The 20,151-nt window shown below is 47.3% G+C and overlaps 2 protein-coding genes across 2 annotated transcripts in view; one reads left to right on the forward strand and one right to left on the reverse strand.

Annotated features, from left to right (window-relative positions):
* The first annotated feature begins 942 nt into the window (after nucleotides 1-942).
* Nucleotides 943-13,677, forward strand: smarcal1 (SWI/SNF related, matrix associated, actin dependent regulator of chromatin, subfamily a-like 1). Its single transcript, XM_083682154.1, has 18 exons — nucleotides 943-1,528; nucleotides 1,633-1,990; nucleotides 2,182-2,232; nucleotides 2,464-2,724; nucleotides 3,258-3,308; nucleotides 3,602-3,785; nucleotides 4,085-4,235; nucleotides 6,414-6,575; nucleotides 6,884-6,949; nucleotides 7,592-7,732; nucleotides 9,292-9,510; nucleotides 9,877-9,947; nucleotides 10,338-10,437; nucleotides 10,612-10,794; nucleotides 11,012-11,112; nucleotides 11,248-11,344; nucleotides 11,708-12,448; nucleotides 13,049-13,677. The coding sequence occupies exons 1-17, from the start codon at nucleotides 1,217-1,219 to the stop codon at nucleotides 11,909-11,911; spliced, it is 2,712 nt and encodes a 903-aa protein (XP_083538280.1). The 5' UTR covers nucleotides 943-1,216; the 3' UTR covers nucleotides 11,912-12,448; nucleotides 13,049-13,677.
* The window catches only part of nme9 (NME/NM23 family member 9), a gene marked incomplete at its 5' end in the record, with an annotated part of 8,465 nt that continues 1,563 nt past the window's right edge, over nucleotides 13,250-20,151 (reverse strand). Inside the window, 13 exons of the mRNA XM_083682155.1 lie at nucleotides 13,250-13,372; nucleotides 13,869-13,975; nucleotides 14,126-14,248; nucleotides 14,350-14,433; nucleotides 14,807-15,069; nucleotides 15,781-15,925; nucleotides 16,370-16,521; nucleotides 16,787-16,894; nucleotides 17,336-17,480; nucleotides 18,048-18,244; nucleotides 18,537-18,691; nucleotides 19,707-19,799; nucleotides 19,967-20,049. Of these exons, the coding sequence (XP_083538281.1) occupies nucleotides 13,899-13,975; nucleotides 14,126-14,248; nucleotides 14,350-14,433; nucleotides 14,807-15,069; nucleotides 15,781-15,925; nucleotides 16,370-16,521; nucleotides 16,787-16,894; nucleotides 17,336-17,480; nucleotides 18,048-18,244; nucleotides 18,537-18,691; nucleotides 19,707-19,799; nucleotides 19,967-20,049 (1,625 nt within the window). The 3' untranslated portion in view covers nucleotides 13,250-13,372; nucleotides 13,869-13,898. The remainder of the gene's footprint in view (nucleotides 13,373-13,868; nucleotides 13,976-14,125; nucleotides 14,249-14,349; nucleotides 14,434-14,806; nucleotides 15,070-15,780; nucleotides 15,926-16,369; nucleotides 16,522-16,786; nucleotides 16,895-17,335; nucleotides 17,481-18,047; nucleotides 18,245-18,536; nucleotides 18,692-19,706; nucleotides 19,800-19,966; nucleotides 20,050-20,151) is intronic.

Here is a 20,151-nt window from a genome sequence, read left to right on the forward strand (position 1 = left end):
TAATTGTATGTACTGCGATCTGTTACAACCGCCAATCTCTTACCTGCACATATTTTTGAAAACACTTACAATTTCCTTTCACGGTCGTGTCTGAGGGATCAAGCTAAACTCACCGCAAAACCATGTTGTCGTGGCATGGTCTAAATCTGTCGTTTTTCAATTTATTCAATTTGGCTTATTTTCCTTTTGAATCGCCGAGTTTCCATATTCAAAGGTCAGAGACGTGTGTGAGTCCATTAATTAATTTCCTCGGTGGTTTTTGGGCTGTCCTAGGTGGACGCCTTGCCTGTATTGTAGGTTCGGTCTCTGCAGCTCCAGCACCATGGTGCCGCGGACAGCTCCCCAGCACCACACGTCACCACCAGCACGGAGTGATGCAAGCAGCGTAAACTCATTGACTCAAACCCTCAATAGTGATATTTTCTCCACAGTAACATAGAAAATGTTATCTTTGCACAGAAAATATGGCAAACTATTCTACACGCCAACATAGGTATTTAGGTAAAATGCGGCTCACTCACTGAAATGAACCACTGAGCTGTCAGATGTACACATAAGACTGTGTGTGTGTGTGTGTGTGTGTGTGTGTGTGTGTGTGTGTGTGTGTGTGTGTGTGTGTGTGTCTTAGGTGTGTTACACATAAGCCTCGCCCTCGGGTCACTGTGGCAGCTTTGAACTTCAAGTCAGTGCAAAGCTGCCCAACTCAGATTTCCATAAAAAGCAAGCCCAGGGCAGAAGGCAGTCGCAGTATAATTCTAACTATATTGGTGATTGAGCCATCAGACCTGAGCCCTCAGAATAACGACAGAAACGCTCTGATCACAAAGTTTGGTCCAAACTGACGTGGAAGAGGACGAACCTCGTGGCTTGTTGTTGTACAACGTCATTTCCTCCGCGGCAGAAGTCAACCGGAAACGCGCTAACATTCGAGACAGTTCACGTTTGCCAGAAGACTTCCTGAAAGACGTGTTGACATTGTTTTAAGTACTTTTGCATGGTCGATAGCTACATACGTTACTTTGTGGATTTCATTCCGCCCGTCACTCTGTGTCCACCGAGTTTGCAGCCGTTTGTCAGCTAACAAACATAGTTAGCGTAGCTAGCTAGTTAGCCTGAGAGATGGTGCTGTGAGACTGTCCCTCCGCTCTGCTGAGTGTTTCCAGACACCGTTAGTTTAGACACCGTTAGATCGCTAACCTGTCGACACGCATCAGACATGTCTAACCCCTTGACGGCAGAGCAGCAGAGGAAGATTGAGGAGAACAGGCAGCGAGCTTTAGCGAAGAGAGCTCAGAGACTTGCTCAGACAAACAATCAGGCTGTCAAGATTCCCAGTCTAGCCACTGGTACCATTCCCCCTGGTCCCTCATGCCCAAGAGGGACAGCTCCAACACCAAGTCCTCGTCCGGGGCCAGTTTGTCCACCCAATAATGTATCACAGAATCATATCTCACAAGGTCAAGGCAAGAGGCCGAACCAGATGTTCTCTGGTCAGATTGCTGTCAACAACCCTGCCACTAACAAACAGGTAAGGACTCATAGCTTCAAGTTTCATATTGTTGTAGTTATTTGTTCTAAGTCACGCTGTGGGCAGGTACTTGTGGTTTTGATGTTTTGTCTTTGTCTCTTCAGATTAAAGTTATAGACCCACTCCCTTTTCCAAAGGGGCAACAATTGAAAGGATTAGAAATTGCACGTGGAGGCCCCTCTGGTTTCAAACCACCTGAACCCAAGTCAGTAGGCAGTTCATCGTGCACCTCTGTGAGTATGACTGGAGGTTTCTATGGACAAGGAACCAAATCATCTGGCCAGAGTGCTGGGCGACACCCTTCTTCAAACACTGGCACCAACATATCTGTGCCTGCAAAGAAGCCTGGCATCTCTGTTTGGGGAAAATGTGTGTCTCACTCATCCGAGCGCTTCAGAGTTGAAGTTGGCTACAATGCAGAGCTAATCGATATGTTCAAAACTATCCCCTCCAAGAACTATGGTAAGTTTTTCTGGATATAAGACCGCACACAGTGACCAGTCCGCTCTGCACTTGTGGCTGTAACTGCCCCCACTTACTACATTGTATTACAATGAGTTAAAGTCAGTAGTTCAAGAAGAAGAAATTGTTGTTTAAATTGTAGTAAATTGTGTTTTTGCAACATGTTGTTGATATGGTTGTGTGTCTGCTAGACCCTGCTACAAGGATATGGAACTTCAGTCTGGAGGACTACGGTCAACTAAGTATGTTCAGATTTGTCATATAAATCTATCTATCACATAGTTAACACCACAGAGGTAATATATCTATCATTTCATGATTCTGTGGCTTGCTTACCAGCGTGATTTAAGTGTTAGAAGTCACCTATTGTGTCTTTTCATTATCTGCCTAACTCTGGCCTGCGACTAGTGTTGTCACGATCCCAGAATTTTGAACTTTGAACTTTGAACCCTAACCCTAATCCTGTGTTGTAGTGAAGGAAGCGGCTGCCATCGCCTGCGTGTCCCTGAAGCCTCTGCAGGGCATGGAGAGTTTAGACGTGACCGCTGCCACCCATTGCTCCCGTGACGCTGCAGCGCTCGGCGCCCTGCTGAAGCTCTGCAGCGGCTGGCAGAAAGCCAAGGCCATCGTGCAGGGCCAGTGCACCCTGGTGTCTCGCTCCCGCTTCGAGGTCGACGTCGGCTACCACGTGGACATGATCGCTGCTTTCAAGCAGATGCCTTCCAAGCACTATGGTGAATGTGAACCGAATGTGAACCCAAATCAAATCAAATGTTATTTGGTCCTCTGTGGCTCAGTTGGTAGAGCATGGCGCTAACAACGCTTAGGTCGTGGGTTTGATTCCTGCTGGGACCATATATACTCACTGCAATGTAAGTCGCTTTGGATAAAAGCGTCAGCTAAATGGCTTATATATTATATTATTATATATATTACATTATATATATTATTTGTCACGTACATCGCAAACAGCCGTAATTGACACAGTGGAATGCTTTGGGATCTTGCTTCTCACTCAACAACAATCGACAACAATCAACAATCAGTAATACTAATGTAATATAATATATTAATGAATAAAAGTGACAGTAGTGCATAAGGGCGTAGACTGAGTAGCAGCAGCTCCCAACCCCAGGAAGACTAGTGGTCGCTTAGGCAGGCAGCTAAATGGGAATCCTAATAAATAATAAAGGATATGGTTATTGATTTGTAGGTCTAGTTCTTGTTTATATTTTGTATGTTCATGCTGTTTCTTGGGTGGGTTTAGATTTGAAGACAAGGAAATGGAGTTTCTCGCTGGAGGATTACAAGAGACTCAGTGAGTATCATCAAGTGTGTTTGTGATGTGCACTGCACTCTCTGTGACTGCAGCCTTTAACCCACCAACTGCCAAAGGGTTCCAGAACACTCACTAGAGTGCCACGTGTTCTATGTGGTGTTTTACCTAGCAACAACACTTTGATTGGCTACAAAATTAAGCATCATCTTTTATGCCATTTTTGGTGAATGAAGTCACCCGTGGCACTCTGGAATGTTGACAGTTTGGGCGACTTTATTCACCCTCGGCACTGAACGAGTTAAGGAGCTAACTGGTCTGTGGTCCGTGTTTAGTGGACTCTCTCAGTGCCATGGCATCCGTGGAGGTTGAGCCTCTGCCCAGGGCTGTGATCCAGGCCTTCTCCGCCAGGTTTGATGGGAGTCCGGCCAAGCCCTCAGAGGTCCCTGAGGCAGACCTGTCCAGTATCGACCCGTCGCTAACAAGCAGCCTCATGCCTTTCCAGAGGGACGGTGTGGAGTAGGTGCCACCCACCAATTAATACTTTTATACCCACTTACTGTTTAGCCTCCGGTCTTATCCGATCTGTGTACGCTTCAGCCAACTCTTGATAGTGGGGGAGGGAGGGGGAGGGGGGGGGGAAGAAAATAACATGCAGGCTGTTTAATCTCTACTCTTACTGTTTGAGGGAAGCCATCTTCTTGTTGTGGTGTTGTTGGCCCTCCTCTCTAAAGCCGTTGCATTGTGTGTTTTTCACGGTGATATATTTGCATGTTTTTCATTTGGAGACATGTTGTTGTTGTTGTTTTCCCCTGCAGCTTTGCTGTGCACCAGGAAGGCAGGCTTCTCCTGGCGGACGACATGGGTCTGGGGAAGACGGTCCAGGCCATCTGCATCGCTGCCTTCTACAGGAAGGAGTGGCCCTTGCTCGTGGTTGCCCCCTCGTCTGTCCGGTTCACCTGGGCAGAGGTGCGACATCGCCGTCTATTATGTTGTTAGCTAGCTTTAGACTCTGGCGTTCGTGAAATGATCAATTGCCTATTCTTCTGAAGTGTGCCTCAGTGCCAGATAACAGACTCGTGGAAGGGGAGATAATTGAGGTATTTAGAGTTTGCCTCTCCCTTGATGCTTTCTGGAGTGTCTGTTGTGTTGTTCTTTCCATTTAGGAGGAAGCTGGCAAACTGCCATCCTGGGTCTGCATTAATGCGATAGGCACTCTGTCAGGGGTGTAGTCAGTGTGTATCGCTCGTCCCCCGGGGACAGAATACCTATTCCTGACACGTCACCGGGTGTGGAGTCTGAGATGTTTCAAGCTAAGGCGACAACTGGGAACTTAGTGGCTTAAAGTGCTCTGTTTAAAGCATTCAAATGCCATCCCAGAGGTGCTGCGACACTCTGTGAGGTAATTTATCTCCAGGAAGAAAGACTGCAATATTGAATCGCAGGCATCCATTGGCGTGTCTCAAGTGGCCCGCCGGTAATTTCAACGATGAATCGTTTTCGGCCTGGAACACGGATGAGGTTTTAAAGGAATTTGCTGCATATGTTTATTAACCTACTTTGTGAAATGTGTCTTTATCTGTGAAATATTGGATTCACTTGAGAATCTCGGCCTGTATAAAATCTATGAAATCTCTTTGCTCTGCAGCGTCAAGTGTAACGTGTCTGCTTCAAGCATTTGTCCTCGCCTAAATCCCCTTCCAAATCCCGCTGCGTCTCTGGTACGTTAGGGATCGCATGTCAGTTTTCTCCCTCATCTCTCCTTATCTGTTGTGATCTGCTTAATGAGGTCCCACAACAGATCTGCATCGGCCCTCACTACTGCTGACAAGCTGGAGCAGGGGTTCCTCGTAGTGGGTGCATCTGAGCTAATCTCCTCATCAGGTCTGTAGTCAGAGATGAGAGGCTAACCGAAGCGCTATCTGTCTAGACAGCCAGTAAGCGAACATCTTGATGTAATTGCTCTTGTTAACAACGTTAACGTTGTTCTTCTCCCTGCATGCAGCCAGATGCACTCTGAAATACTGGAGAAGTAACTTTATGAGTTCAAACCCGCGTCGGCAGAGCGAGAGGACGTGGACTGTCAAAAGAATTTGGGTCGTTGGATGAGGCCGTTCTCTGTGTGATGGCTGTGGATCATCATGGTCACATTGAACAATTGTGAAGGGGAAATCTATGGAGCGAAACACTACCTTACAAAATTGGATCTTTGTAAATATTTTCCATGGAGTCCATGAGAACATTAATGAAGTTATTATTCTGATATTACTCATATATTATAGAGCCCTCCATAAGTATTGGAAAGATGAAGCATTTTGTCTTCTTTTAGCTCTATACTCCAACAGTTTGGATTTGAAATCAAACAATTACTATGGGGTCAAAGTAGAGTTGTTCAATGTTTTTTTTTATTTTTTATTTCAGATTGCTTTCACCATTTAGAAAGTACAACATATTTTTAAACATACTCCACTTTTTCAGGGCTCCAAAAGTAATGGGAAAAATTATATAATGTCCAAATAAAGCACTCATGTTGGTCAACAGTCCATTGCATGCAATACATTGACCCCGTCAGATGCTGAGTATATTCTGAGCTGATGCTCGTACTTCAGCAGACAAGATGTTTCTGTACACTTCAGAATTCATTCTGCTGCTGCCGTCAGCAGTTGCATCATTAATGAAGACAAAAGAGCCAGTTCCACTGGCAGCCATACATGCCCAAGCCATAACACCCCCTCCACCAAATTTCCACACTTTACACTTGCCATCCCTCTGGTACATGTTAATCTCTGTCTCAACTGTCCACAAGACCTTTTTCCAGAACTCTGCAGGCTTTTATTTAGCAAACTGTCTCTCCATCCAGTTTCTGCTGTTGACTAGCGGTTTACACCTCAGATTTTTCAGCCCAAATAAGGGCACTGCCTGTGGTGTTGTTTTCTTTCTGAATTGCTCACACACTCTGAATGGATCGGTCACGTGGTCTCCACTAAGCTGCGGGCGTTTGTCATTGTTGTTTAGTTATTCCCTTCACATTCGGCTGTGAAGACAATCTGCTATGAAAGGCCCTTTGGAAGTCTTTCCACCGCTGACCTCTAAAGCGGAGGCCCTTGCCCCTGTCGTCTCTCACTGCGTGACACCTGTCCTCCGCAGGCCTTCCGGCGCTGGCTGCCCTCTGTGTGCGCTGACAGCATCAACGTGGTGGTGAAGGGGAGGGACAACCTGCGCGCCGGTCTGGTCAACATCGTCAGCTACGACCTCCTCAGTAGGATGGACAAACAGCAGCCGGCCACCCCCTTCAATGTGCTCATCATGGTGAGTTGGGGGCGGGGGGGGGGGGGGGGGGGTCTGCTCTGCTCTGCTCTGGCATCCTGGGATTCTGTGGATCGGGATGCTGGGAAAAGGACGCTGTGTCACTCCTTCGCGGTCCATCCAATGTGCGTGACTGGAAGAGCAGACTGGATATGTAAATTGAATTGTCAGAAGTGGCTTGACCCCAGAAGCGTACTGTAGTGACGAGCAGTTTTCATCTGTGTGTGCTCAATTACACAGACTCTGCTGTCAATTCTGCTCTGTCTATGGCTAGTGAGGTGTGTTGATTGGTTGTGCTGTCATCCTTGTAGGATGAGTCACATTTCCTGAAGAACATAAAGACGGCTCGTTGCAAGGCTGCCCTGCCCCTGCTGAAGGTACCCTGCTGTTGATGAGCCTCCTCCTTACCTCTTACTGTTGTTCTCTTTGAATGCTTCAAGACGTATTGTATCATGAAGACCTATTGCATATAATAAAAAAAAAAAACAAGCCATTTAAATAAATCTTTTTCAAGAACAATTATTCAGTCAGGACACTTACGTCGGTTTAATACGTTTAATGAAAATGGTAATACGTTAGGTTTGGTGTAATTGGATGGCTCTGATATAGCTCCCCGCCTGAAATGAAACACCATTAAATACAATATTATAAGGCGGGGAGCCCATAAACTTCTCAAACCCCCTGTAGGTAGATAAAACACAGAGCCAACCTACAGGTGGAAGCAGGGGCGGTGGGTCGGACGACCAAAATGGACCAAAATGGAACAACTGCTCAACCGTGGTGGAGTGTAGCCACTCAGCTCTTAAAGCCTGGTCCCGTGAACATGTGATGTTTGCTTCTTCATAGGTGGGCTCAGCTGTCAGTCACCTGACACCTGTCAGTCACCTGACACCTGTCAGTCACCTGATGGCCAGCTGCCCTCTTCTTAAAGTGTCCTGCCTGAACCTACGTAGACTCTGACGTTCTCTTCCTGACCACACCCTGTCGTGTTCTTCACCAGTCTCTCTCTTGTGTCTCAGGCAGCTAAACGGGTGGTCCTGCTATCAGGGACCCCTGCCATGTCCAGACCCTCGGAACTCTACACCCAGATCCTGGCGGTGAAGCCCAAACTGTTCCCACGCTTCCATGAGTTTGGGACACGGTACTGTGATGCCAAACAGGTACATTAAAGGGGAGGTTTACCCTAAATAGATGTTGATGTTTATTTCTGGTCAGTCCAGCCATGCATACCGTCTCCAGCTATCATCATTTCGCAGCTGTATCATAGCTATCAGAATGCTAGGTCTGTGTTTACTTCCTTAGGTTTTTGAAAACACAATTTTTTGTCAATGTGTAAAAACTCCATGTGTCTGACTGACTAGAAATGACCTACAAGGCCCTATGTCCTAATGCAGGCCTACTATGTATCTTAACGTTCACTACTGAATGAGCCAGTGTGTCTAGGACAGTAAGCCTACACAGTGTTAAAAAGCCATTCATCTGACTGGCGTTTGCTTTGCTGAGGTCTGCAGCTTGGCTTGAAGTGCCTGATTGAGAACATCTCCTGGTAGCAGAACAAGCTTCTTTACATCACAATGCTGTGAAATTCCACTTTAAGCCTTTGCTAAACCTGGCTCCCCTCAGGTGGCCTGGCTCCCCCCAGGTGTCCTGGCTCCCCTCAGGTGGCCTGGCTCCCCTCAGGTGGCCTGGCTCCCCCCAGGTGTCCTGGCTCCCCCCAGGTGGCCTGGCTCCCCTCAGGTGGCTTGGCCTCCCCTCAGGTGGCCTGGCTCCCCTCAGGTGTCTTGGCTCCCCTCAGGTGGCTTGGCTCCCCTCAGGTGTCTTGGCTCCCCTCAGGTGGCTTGGTTCCCCCCAGGTGGCTTGGGTCCCCCCAGGTGGCCTGGCTCCCCTCAGGTGTCCTGGCTCCCCTCAGGTGGCTTGGCTCCCCCCAGGTGGCTTGGCTCCCCTCAGGTGGCTTGGCTCCCCTCAGGTGGCTTGGCTCCCCTCAGGTGTCCTGGCTGCTGCATTTGTGTGCGTCGTTATTGTTATATTTGGCTGGGACTGAAAGAGCCTAAGTGTGTATACAAGATATAATGACTGGGATTATCCCTTCTCCCTCGCTCCCCTGGCTTACACTGTGTCTTGTTTACAGTTCTCTGAAAAGTATTTCAACAAACATTGGAAGGATTATGATACAAGATTGGAGTGTGATACATATCCCTCCCAAGGCTTGTGCTCCTGTTGTTGGGATTGGGATGTCATGGTAACGTTGTCAGTGGATGAATTTTATTCAAATTTCCGTCAACTGTTCAGGAATAAAATGGCTCATTATATAGATGTTTCTACCACTTGCCTTTCATGTCCTTTTCCTTTGCTGCCTGCATCCCTGGTCTCTAATCCTGGTCCAGGTCTGTATGGACTTCAGCCAACACCTCAGTCGTTGTCATGCCAAACACGATGGACATTCAGAGGGATCGGCTAAAGCACATACACATCCAGGACCAGGCTACTACTTTCTACTATCTCTCTCTTTGTCTTGCGCTCTCTCTCTCTCAATCTATCTATCTCTCTCTCTCTCTCTCTCACTCTCTCTCAATATATCTATCTCTCCCTCTCTCTCTCTCTCTCTCCCTCCCTCTCTCTCTCTCTCTCTCTCTCTCTCTGTCTTGCTCTCTCTCACTCTCCCCCTCTCCCTCTCTCTCTCTCTCTCTCTCACTCCCCCCCCCCTCTCTCTCCCCTGCAGCTTAACTGGGGCTGGGACTACTCGGGTTCGTCTAACCTGGGCGAGCTGAAGCTTCTGCTGGAGGAGTCCCTGATGCTGCGGAGGCTGAAGTCCGAGGTCCTTTCCCAGCTCCCCGCCAAGCAGCGCAAGGTTGTCACCATCACCACCGACGGCGTCAACGGCCGCACCAAGAACGCCCTGTCGGCCGCCGCCAAGGAGCTGGCCAATGGAAAACACAACGTGAGTTTGGGGACGGGGCCAGGGTCGTGGGTGGGGGGGTGGTCTGGGGGGGGGGGGGGGGGGGGAGTGTGTGAGGGTAATTATTGGAAAATGCTTGCGTGACTAGCTTTTTGGAGTCAAAACCTTTACTCCATAAGAGACAAGGAAGTAGAACGAAGAGAGTTTGGAAAACGTAAATACTACAAATGACCTTTTTACTATTTAAAATGTTGAATTTTAAATGAAAAGCAAGGAGTCTCCAGAGATTGTAAACATCTAAGCATGACACCTGTTTATGTGCATTTCTAAATATTTATGCCAAATATCTTGTTAAGCTGCATCTTCTGTCATCTTTTATCTCTTGTGTTTGCTTCTGTGAATCTTCAGAAGATGAAAGAGAAGGAGGCTCTTCTGGTCTTCTTCAACCACACAGCAGAGGCCAAGATTCGAGCAATCATGTGAGTTTACTGTTGAGGATAATTCACCAGGAAAGCAGCCGTTAACAGAGAAACAAGTCAGGCCAATGTGTTGATTATGACCCTGTTCAATAAGAGCTTTTAATCAATACTGTTACAAGAGGATTGTAGAGAGGATGCCCTTTTAAACAGATCAGTGGTTTAGCGAATTTCCCCTTTGGGATCAATAAAGTATCCTCTCGTCAGCGGAGGCTGGTGGAGGCAGAAATTGGAGGATGGGCTCATTGTAATGCACGGCGTGGAACGAGGAACACGTGTTTGATACCATTCCTCATTCCATTCCATGCATTACAATGAGCCCGTCCTCCGATTTCTACCCCCGCCAGCCTCCCCCCGCGTCTCCTGTAACGTTGTTGTCTGTGTGTCTGTCAGGGAGTACATCATGGACATGCTGGAGTGCAGGGAGAAGTTCCTGGTGTTCGCCCACCACAAGCTGGTCCTGGACAGCATCACCAAACATCTGGGCGAGAAGGTGAGGATGACCCACTCACGTCAAAACGGAGTAACACAGGGTTCTTTTACAGAAGATGAACCAGAACAAGATGATACTCTGTTTGCATTCAAAAATATTGCTCTTCCGGAAAACCGCGTTTCTGATGTGCCAGAAGTGATTTATTTTCTCTTGTTGTGTTGTTGTTCTTAACAGGGTGTCAACTATATTCGCATTGACGGATCCACGCCCTCTGCAGATCGCCAGCTCCTGTGTGACAAGTTCCAGTCTACAGACAAGAGCTGTGTGGCGGTGCTGTCCATCACAGCTGCCAACATGGGCCTCACCCTCCACTCTGCTACCCTGGTGGTCTTCGCTGAGCTGTTCTGGAACCCAGGGGTGAGACAGGCCACTGCCTAACTCTAACCCTAAGACAGGCCACTGCCTAACCCTAACCCTACCACAGGCCACTGCCTAACCCTAACCCTGTCCACTGCCTAACCTGAACCTCAACCTCTGTTTGGTACTGTGTCTGCTTTTGTAGTGGAGGTGGTTCACAGTCTGGTGTAGCCTCACGAGCTGTGGCTTCACTATCTCTCCTCCTCCACCCTCCCAGGTGCTGATTCAGGCAGAGGATAGAGTTCATCGTATCGGACAGACCAGCAACGTGGACATTCACTACCTGGTGGCCAAAGGAACTGCTGATGATCACCTATGGTAATTGTAGTCCTGTCTCATCGCGGACCAGAAGAACTACAATATCCATAAGTCCCTCTACGTGTTTCCTCGTTACCATGTGTGGTACTGTACATGGCTCACTAAACCTCTTCCCTCCTTTTCGGTTCAATCTAGGCCGATGATCCAGGAGAAAATGAATGTTTTGGAGCAGGTCGGCCTCTCAGAAACAAACTTCTCTGAAAACGCGGATATGGCCAGTTTCCGCTTGAAGGTGAGCTTTCTATGTGCAGGTAGCCTAGAGGTTAGAGAGGCCGGCCAGCAATTGGTAGATCGCTGGTTCGATCCCCACCCCAGGAGGGAGCCGGATGCTTGCCGGTGACTGGAGGGTAGCTGGCATCATATCTAAGGTGCCTACCACTGCCGTTGTGCCCTTGAGCAAGGCAGTTAACCCCTAACTGCTCCAGGGGTGCCGACTATGGCTGACTCTGTGCCCAGAAGCATGTGTGTTGCTTGGAGGGGGGGGTAACTGACTTGCTCAAGGGCACAACGGCATGTGTGTTGTCTCGGAGTGCTCATAATAGATGGTAGTCTGTTGTACTCCTCCTTTGTGTCATTGTTGCCATGGTTGCATCAGGACCCCCAGCAGAGGACGATCACAGAGATGTTCCAGACGTCGTTCACGGAACAGGATGATGACATGGATGAAGCCATGTTACTGGAGGCTGCAAACGCTTGGGATGACGACGAGGACCCAGGAAGTTCTTCTCACCGTCAAGAAGGTTCTGTTGCAGAGAGCCCAAGCAAAAAGAGACGGATCGATGACTGTTTCCGCAGCTGATTGCTGGTGTAAACATAGAAATGTTCCCAAAGTATATAGTAGTTTGTATAGTATGTAGGAGTGCATGACGTTCTTGTAGATATAATACATCCCTTTACTCCTCTGCCCCCTATGCATTATTGCTAAAGCTTATTATCATGAGTGCTGTGCCTTTTTGATATTGAGTGTCATGTATGTAAATATCGATATTAGCCTACACATTTTATTCTATGAGGAAAATAAATAAATACATGTGGTTTCCTTTAAGTCCTCGGACTCTCAATCCTACTGCATTGAATTCAGCAGTTCTGTCCTTCTGTAGACGTGTGGATATGTTTCAGAAGATGAAGGTGATACTGTAGAAGCCACTGAACCAGGAGCTGCCAAATGGAATGCTGAGGGAATTATTGCTCAGCATTCAGAACTTGACTGGTTACTATGGTTACAGAGGATGCTGGCTCAGTATTCCAAACAAAACATTTTTCTGGATTGCATCACGCCAGGACCTAAAAAAAACTGTGGTTTTGGAGAGAGACCTCATCCAATTTGCACCTCAAAGTGAGTAGCTGGCAATGCATTTGCTGTGTCTTATCTTTTGTGTGACGTGCCTACCTACCTGTTTTGCCTCTGACTTGTTTTGAAATTCACAAACTGCACTGCTTGGAGCTGCTGTGTTGGAAGCTAACCAGTGTTTTCCTACACAGACAAAGCCACAATTACCTAGGCTATACTATACAGGGCTGTTACTGCCAATTTCTTGATCAAAGCAGGTTTTGAAACCAGTCATTTCGAAGAACGGTTTGCTGCCTCCTGCGTGTCTCTTCATTATTGCTGCCAAAATCAAAACTCTTGTCATTGCACTGCATGAAAGATCAATTCTATGCCATTCTTGAGTAAATCAAATCAAATCTTTTAATGGTAATTTACACAATATACAGGATACAACGTAATTAAATGCTTTAGGGTAAGCAACTCTGCAACAATCAAACAATATACATTTGCAGTACAATGTCATAATAATAACAAAACGAGGGAAAAAATTATAATAGCAAAACAATGGCGATAATTAACAGTAATGGTATCTGACTTATACTGACGTTCTTCTATTCAGCTTGAAATAAGTTGCCAGCTTTTCCATTGTGTCATGTGTCTTCACAGGTGAACACTTTATTACAGACATGGTCGTAGAATTACCCAAGGATGTCTCGTATCTGTATGAAAGACTCTTCTCCAAGCTTTCAGATGAAGGCTTCTATGATGTCTGGAGCATCGGAGGCTTCCTGGTCCTCTTCCTTTTCTGCACTATAGCCATTACTCTGATTCTGGCCGTGGCCTTCAGCTTCTGTTGTAGCTGGTGTTTTGAGCTGCCTGTGATAAAAAGCTCTCTCGATGTACTGATGTCAGCAAAGTCCAAAGACATCTCCAGCCCAGAGCTTTCAGTCCCAGGGATAATAGAGGTGGAAGCAGGGAAGGAGTCACCACCTGTGGAGGAAGAAGCAAAGAGTGCTGAGAAGGTAGCGCAGAAGGACCGCAGGTCGAAGGTTATGTCAAAGTTCACCGCTGGAAACATCAAGAGGAAGAGCAGAAGACTATCGAAACTCACACAGAGAAACCCGACGCTGTAGAGAGGTGGATCTCAAAGAGCAATGTTACAATATTTACATATTTACTTTAAAGTTTGACTCCCTTTTTGATATTGGTGTTAGGCCCTTTTGTATGAGTGTGTTTCTAGTTGACAACGTTATCACTGATTCACTGTACTGAAGAAAAAAGTTCAAAACATTCAGCACCAGGGAGATTTTTTTAAATGAATAAATACGTTCTTGACGTGTCATTGTTTCTTTGAAAAAGTCAAAGAAAGTACATTTTAAGCAGTTATTTTTAGTCTTTGAAAAGGATTGAGGACAAAATAATATTTATTTCACAATTCACATTTTTTTAAACAATTTAATTTTGTTGTTTTTTCCACATACTGTACCTAAAAGACATGGAATTGGAGGTAAATGGTTCAGTCTATCTGTTGATCAGGGTCCTGGATCTCTGTTGTCTGTGGACTGAGTGGGTTTGAGACAGATGTCTGATCTCCTGTGAAAATAGGAGGAAAATAACCAATTCACCTGAAATACACACATACACACGTAGGTCTATATGCAGTCATCAAGCTAAATCAATCATATTTTAGATCCTCTGTATTAATCCTCCAGTATATTAGATTATTTTAGGATATCATCTTACCATCTCCTTGACTGCTCAAGACACTACCAGTTGTGTCCCCCTTCTCTGAGGCGGATGAGGTCTCCTCTGGGCGCCCAAGTTGGCTCTCAGAAGCTTCGCTGTCTAGACCGACAGTTGTTGTCTCTGCATGAGAGAGGTACAACAATGTTCTCCTAATGTATAGTTGAATACTCAAGACCGTGTGATATCATGAATTCTTTCATTCATTAATTCCTCCAACTTACCTGGACATCTTGGCTCAACTGGATTCTCTGTATTGTCAGATATTTCTGTATGCACGTCATCTGCAAAACTGTCTTGCTCCCTTTCTGCAAGAAAACATTCTGGATATTTACCATTAAATCCACACCTTTCTAAAAAACCAGGAGTGACGGGTGTGACATTCACTTTAATTTCCTAAGAAAGGTCACATTCTCTGCGTGCATAAGCGGAACATCTGCACCAAAATAAAGGTTATGCTTTATTTTGAACTGCTCTGCAGTAAAGTGGTGTGTTATCAAGATCTTCTGCTTGACTCACCATTTAGGGAAACTGGTTCGAGTGTATTATCCGTTTTGTGAAGTGCTCCCAATGAACAAAAACATTTTTATGAATTGTTGAAATACTATAAATCAAATATACAGGGTTTTTAAAATTTTAAAAAAAAATGTTTTATTCTATTTCATTGTGAATTGTGATTACCTGGAGGGGCGGGGTCTGAGTCCCCGTCACTGTTGTGGTCTCCGCCCGGGGCGATGTCACCAAAGATGAAGTGTATCTTGTCGTCAGCGTGTTGCTGGCTGGATGAGCCGTGCACAGAGTTGTGGAGGATGTCCGTGGCGAAGCGAGCCCTCAGGGACTCTGGAGCGGTCTCCTTGGCCTGGCCGGGGTCTGTAGGACCCATCATAGACCTCCACTCCTCCACAGCGTTCTCCTTGGTGAGGACCAGCATCGTACAGGGGCCACTGGGACAGGGAGACATGCAGTTGGACGGTACAGTAGACGTGATCAGAGGCCTAGAGTACTCTACTGTGTACTGCAGTGCATGTGAGGAGTGAAGTCTTCCACGTGTTCCACCCTAAAGCTACTGTACACCATCAACTACTCCAGCTTATTATTATTAAATTACCCTGTGGGGCGCTTAGTGGTGTAGCACACTAATGCGTATACCACGTAATCGCAAGGTTCCTGGTCCGATTCCGACCCTCGACCTATCTCGCATGTCGTCCCTCCTCTCTCTCCCATCCTTCCTGTCAATCTCTACTATCTCTATCCCAATAAAGCAGAAATGCCCTAAAAAAACATATTTTAAAAAGAAACGTAACGTAACGTTAGCGTTTAAAATGATACCGCTTGAGAGTAACGGCTGAGGCCAGGCAGCACCCATTCTCCTGTCCACAGTATCCGGACACAGTTGCGTAACAACCCAATAGATGTCGGGGCTAATAGGATCTGAAGACATGCCGGGAATCTAGACGTGCACTTCAAAGAAAATGAAATTGAGGTGGACTTGTGGACCCTGGCCCGAGGGCTAGCTCTTTTAATGCAAAGCTGTACGAGGACGAGCGTGTTAAAGGTCGACCGCAGCTGCGGTGGCATTAGAAACGGGGCGAGGGCCGCCGGGTCAGCCGAGCTGTCTTCCCTCGCCCTCCTCCGGCTCCGCGTCCGGAACTAACCGGCACATGAACTCCACTAGCTGACCGAAGAAGGGCTTGTCCTGGTGCTCCCTGTAGAACTCCTCCGCCATCTCCCTGGACAAGACCGCCTCCTTCAGCCTCTGGATGGAGAAACCTCCGGCCCGGATCTCCTCCAGTATCTCCTCTGTGGGGGAAGGGGTGGGAGTTAATGTCCTGCACGACTGGCTACGGACCGGTGTTGTTGATAGTGCTCCTTTTAGTATTTTCTCCATCTTCACTCGTTCCCAAAATCCTATTTTTACATTTATCTTATATCTCATACAAATGTCTTTTTTATGCCATTTCCTTTTCCATAATTGTGTTTTCCACCCATAACCAGTACCAACAGCACTGAAGGGCTGAAGTAAACATGCTGTATATAAACAAAGTACATTGTAATGTGGTCCTCTGTGGCTCAGTTGGTAGCGCATGGCGCTAACAACGCTTAGGTTGTGGGTTTGATTCCCGCTGGGACCATATATACTGAATGTATGCACTCACTGCAATGTAAGTCTCTTTGGATAGAAGCGTCAGCTAAATGGCTTATATTGTTATATACAGTATGTTGTCATTATCAGTGATGCAGCACCTCTATGTTCCTCCATGGCGTCAGGCTTGATGACGGCCAGCGTCTGCTGTCTGGGGAAGAAGAAGTCAATCTCCCGCTCCGCCTCTTCCTGGCTTCCACTGCCATGGAGCTGGTTCAGGGGCTCCGCCTCCACCACAAACTGAGCCCTCAGGCTGAGAGGAGGGGCACACAGGGAGACATGCACAGTGAGGGGAACATTTCATTTCTGTTTTATTTAGGATTTGCACACACACACAATACCAAAACGAGAGACAAAATGAAAAGGCGAAGTGTGCAGGGGAGGTTAAGAAACCTGGTAGGGCTTGTCGAGAAGCCCCTCCCCTAAAAAGGACTAGAATAAGAAGCATGAACACGATGAGAGGACATGATATACTGTCACTGCTTTTAAGGGAAATGTGATGATACTGATTGACCCACCAGTCAGGCTCCTCCTCCTTGGCCCTGCCGATGTCTTTAGGACCCAGGAGGCTCCTCCAATGCTGCACAGCCCCCGTCCTGGCCAGAGCCAGAGCTAGTACTGGCCCACTGCACGCACACACACACACACACACACACACACACACACACACACGCGCACACACACGCACAGATACACAATGATGAGCCTTTGAAATATCATCATGTTGCCTATGAACAGTATGCGCAGGATAGTACATGATTTGTGTATATATAGAATATAGGCTAGTACTTATCAGTGTGTATATAATATATTTTGTGGTGTTATTTACTAAACTAGAGCCAAAAAATTAACATAATGTTGTGTAATCATGATTCCAGTTGAGTGCTTTTGAGCTGTCGGATCATGTCTATTTGTGACCTTGGATTGATACACGCATGCACACACACACACACGCACACACACACACACACACACACACGCACACACACACGCACACACACACACACACACACACATGCACGCAGGCACGCACATGCAGGTTCTGTGGTGTTTGATGGGACGGTTACCTGGTCATGTTGCGGAGCAGCGCAGGGAAGTAGTCCTGGTCAACGTGCTGCTCGTAGAACTGTCTCACCTGCTCCTCTGTCAGCACCACCTCTCTCTGGAGGGCCACCGTGAAGCCAGCCTCACGGACACGGGACACAATCTCCTCTGGAAAACACACAAAACATAGCTTTGGTCAGATACATGATATTGAGGAAAGAATGATGATACAATTTGTATTCAACACCATTTCCTACTTCCTCAACTTCCAGTGGTCTAACCTGTAACAGGTAAACCTGTTTAGGAAGTTGATGAATAAATGACATGTTGAGCGTTCAGTGCATGGGTCTAACCCTAACCCTAACCCTAACCCTAACCCTACAGTACATTATGGGTCTGTCTACAGTACATTATGGGCCTATCTACAGTACATTATGGGTCTGTCTACAGTACATTATGGGCCTATCTACAGTACATTATGGGTCTATCTACAGTACATTATGGGTCTATCTACAGTATATTATGGATCTATCTACAGTATATTATGGGTCTATCTACAGTATATTATGGGTCTATCTACAGGACATTATTTCCACAGACAACGCAAAATGTCTGTCCACAAATCTGCCCTGCTGGCCTGCTACAGGCCTGCCCTGCTGGTACACTCAACCAGTGTGTGTGTGTGTGTGTGTGTGTGTGTGTGTATGTGTGTGTTGTAGTTGGCGCGTACACTACCTCGGCTGTCCCTGGCAACGTCGGGCCGGATCAGCGCCAGTGTCCTCTCCACACGCCCTTCCTCCCCGTCCTGCCCGGCTACGTAGGCGGTTCTGAAATTGGGGAAGAAGAAGGCCAGCTCCCTGCAGGCCTGATCACTGTCCTCGCTGCCGTGCACCGCGTTGAAGAGCGTCTGTGTGCCGTACTGCGCCCGCAAGCTGCAGCGGGAGAGGACGAGAGGGGGACAGATGGTCACTCTGCTGGGGGGAATGTTTGGGTGTGTCTGTTGGAGCTCGAATGTGTGGTTTGCGTACACTGTGCATGTCTGATTGCAACATATGTAGGTGTCAAGCACGCAGAGTTGTGGCTTGATGATGAAATCAGTATTTCTAGAGATGCCTCGAGAGATCAAAGCCCTCTTGTGGCCAGGTGATGTTACTACTACGCTTTTGTTATTGATTTATTATTATTATTATTATTTATTATATTCATGTTTTGAGTGGACAGTACCTCTCTGGTCTGTCCATCTTGGCTTCCTCATGGTTTGCTGGACCAATGAACTCCCGCCAGGCTGGAACGACATCGGCTGATTCGTCCACCTGGGACACCACCAGGACGTGGGAGGGCCCACTGGACATGAACTGGACCAGCTCCTCAAAACAAGCCTGTCAATCAACACCACACACACATCTGATTAGAAGACTAATTTTAGACCAAACACTTATGTACACAGTATTGAGTGGGGGTCCAGTGGTCTAGTACCATGGCCTGGGGTGGTCCAGTGGTCTACCACCATGGCCTGGGGTGGTCCAGTGGTCTAGTACCATGGCCTGGGGTGGTCCAGTGGTCTACCACCATGGCCTGGGGTGGTCCAGTGGTCTAGCACCATGGCCTGGGGTGGTCCAGTGGTCTAGCACCATGGTCTGGGGTGATCCAGTGATCTAGCACCATGGCCTGGGGTGGTCCACCACAGAGCACACATATGTCCATGTCGACATGGGTTGGAAGCCGCCCATGTCCTGCTGACACACCCTCTCCTCCTTACTTCCTGTCTTTCTCTACTGTCTCTAGCCAATAAAAACCGAAGGAATACGACTGCCCCGCTCCCAAAAAAATAGGACTCTACCTGTCTCTGTCACTCTACCTCCGCTGTCTCTCTCACTCTACCTGTCTCTCTCACTCTGCCTGTCTCTCTCACTCTGCCTGTCTCTCTCACTCTACCTCCGCTGTCTCTCTCTCTCTACCTGTTTCTCTCACTCTACCTGTCTCTCTCACTCTGCCTGTCTCTCTCACTCTACCTGTCTCTCTCTCTCTACCTGTCTCTCTCACTCTACCCGTCTCTCTCACTGTACCTGTCTCTCTCTCTCTACCTGTCTCTCTCACTCTACCCGTCTCTCACACTGTACCTGTCTCTCTCACTCTATCTGTCTCTCTCACTCTGCCTGCCTGCTGCCTGTCTCTCTCACTCTACCTCCGCTGTCTCTCTCACTCTGCCTGTCTCTCTCACTCTACCCGTCTCTCTCACTCTACCTATCTCTCTCACTCTACCTCCGCTGTCTCTCTCTCTACCTGTCTCTCTCACTCTACCCGTCTCTCTCACTCTACCTATCTCTCTCACTCTACCTCCGCTGTCTCTCTCTCTACCTGTCTCTCTCACTCTACCCGTCTCTCTCACTGTACCTCCGCTGCCTTGTGGCGGTAGAAATCACGGGCCTCAGACTCGCTTAGTGTTCGCTCCTCATGGGCCAGAATCTCGAACCCTTCATCTTGAATCTGCCACAAGAAAGGAAGGAAACATTTGTGGTTGTAACTGTTTTTGTAAAATTACAAGCAGATGTTTCTCCTAACAGGTAAACAGGTAGGAGGTGATGGAGAAGATACCGCTGAAGAATGTAAAACCGCTGTGCTAATTGATTGAACTTGATCAGTGTTGTTCTTACCTTCATTATGATTTCGTTTGCTTTGCCATGAGCAACAGCGTCTGGTTTGATGATGGCTACTGTGTAGGATTTGCTGGCAGGAACTGAAAACAGAGCATATGAAATTGTCACTTAAGTTGGAAGTACTGAACACAGACAAAGAGGAACGGTAAGAAACAGTAAGATAGTACTCTTTTATTATATTT

The sequence above is a fragment of the Argentina silus genome (assembly GCF_951799395.1).
Source record: "Argentina silus genome assembly, chromosome: 12".
NCBI classification, from domain to species: domain Eukaryota; kingdom Metazoa; phylum Chordata; class Actinopteri; order Argentiniformes; family Argentinidae; genus Argentina; species Argentina silus.

What these genes read in the sequence shown, in the direction of transcription:
- smarcal1 (XM_083682154.1), top strand. Translation starts at nt 1,217, where the DNA reads ATGTCTAACCCCTTGACGGCAGAGCAGCAGAGGAAGATTGAGGAGAAC. An exon ending in TTCCAGAGGGACGGTGTGGA is followed by an intron (nt 3,786 to 4,084) that starts GTAGGTGCCACC and finishes TTTCCCCTGCAG; the next exon opens with CTTTGCTGTGCACCAGGAAG. An exon ending in CCAAACATCTGGGCGAGAAG is followed by an intron (nt 10,438 to 10,611) that starts GTGAGGATGACC and finishes TGTTCTTAACAG; the next exon opens with GGTGTCAACTATATTCGCAT.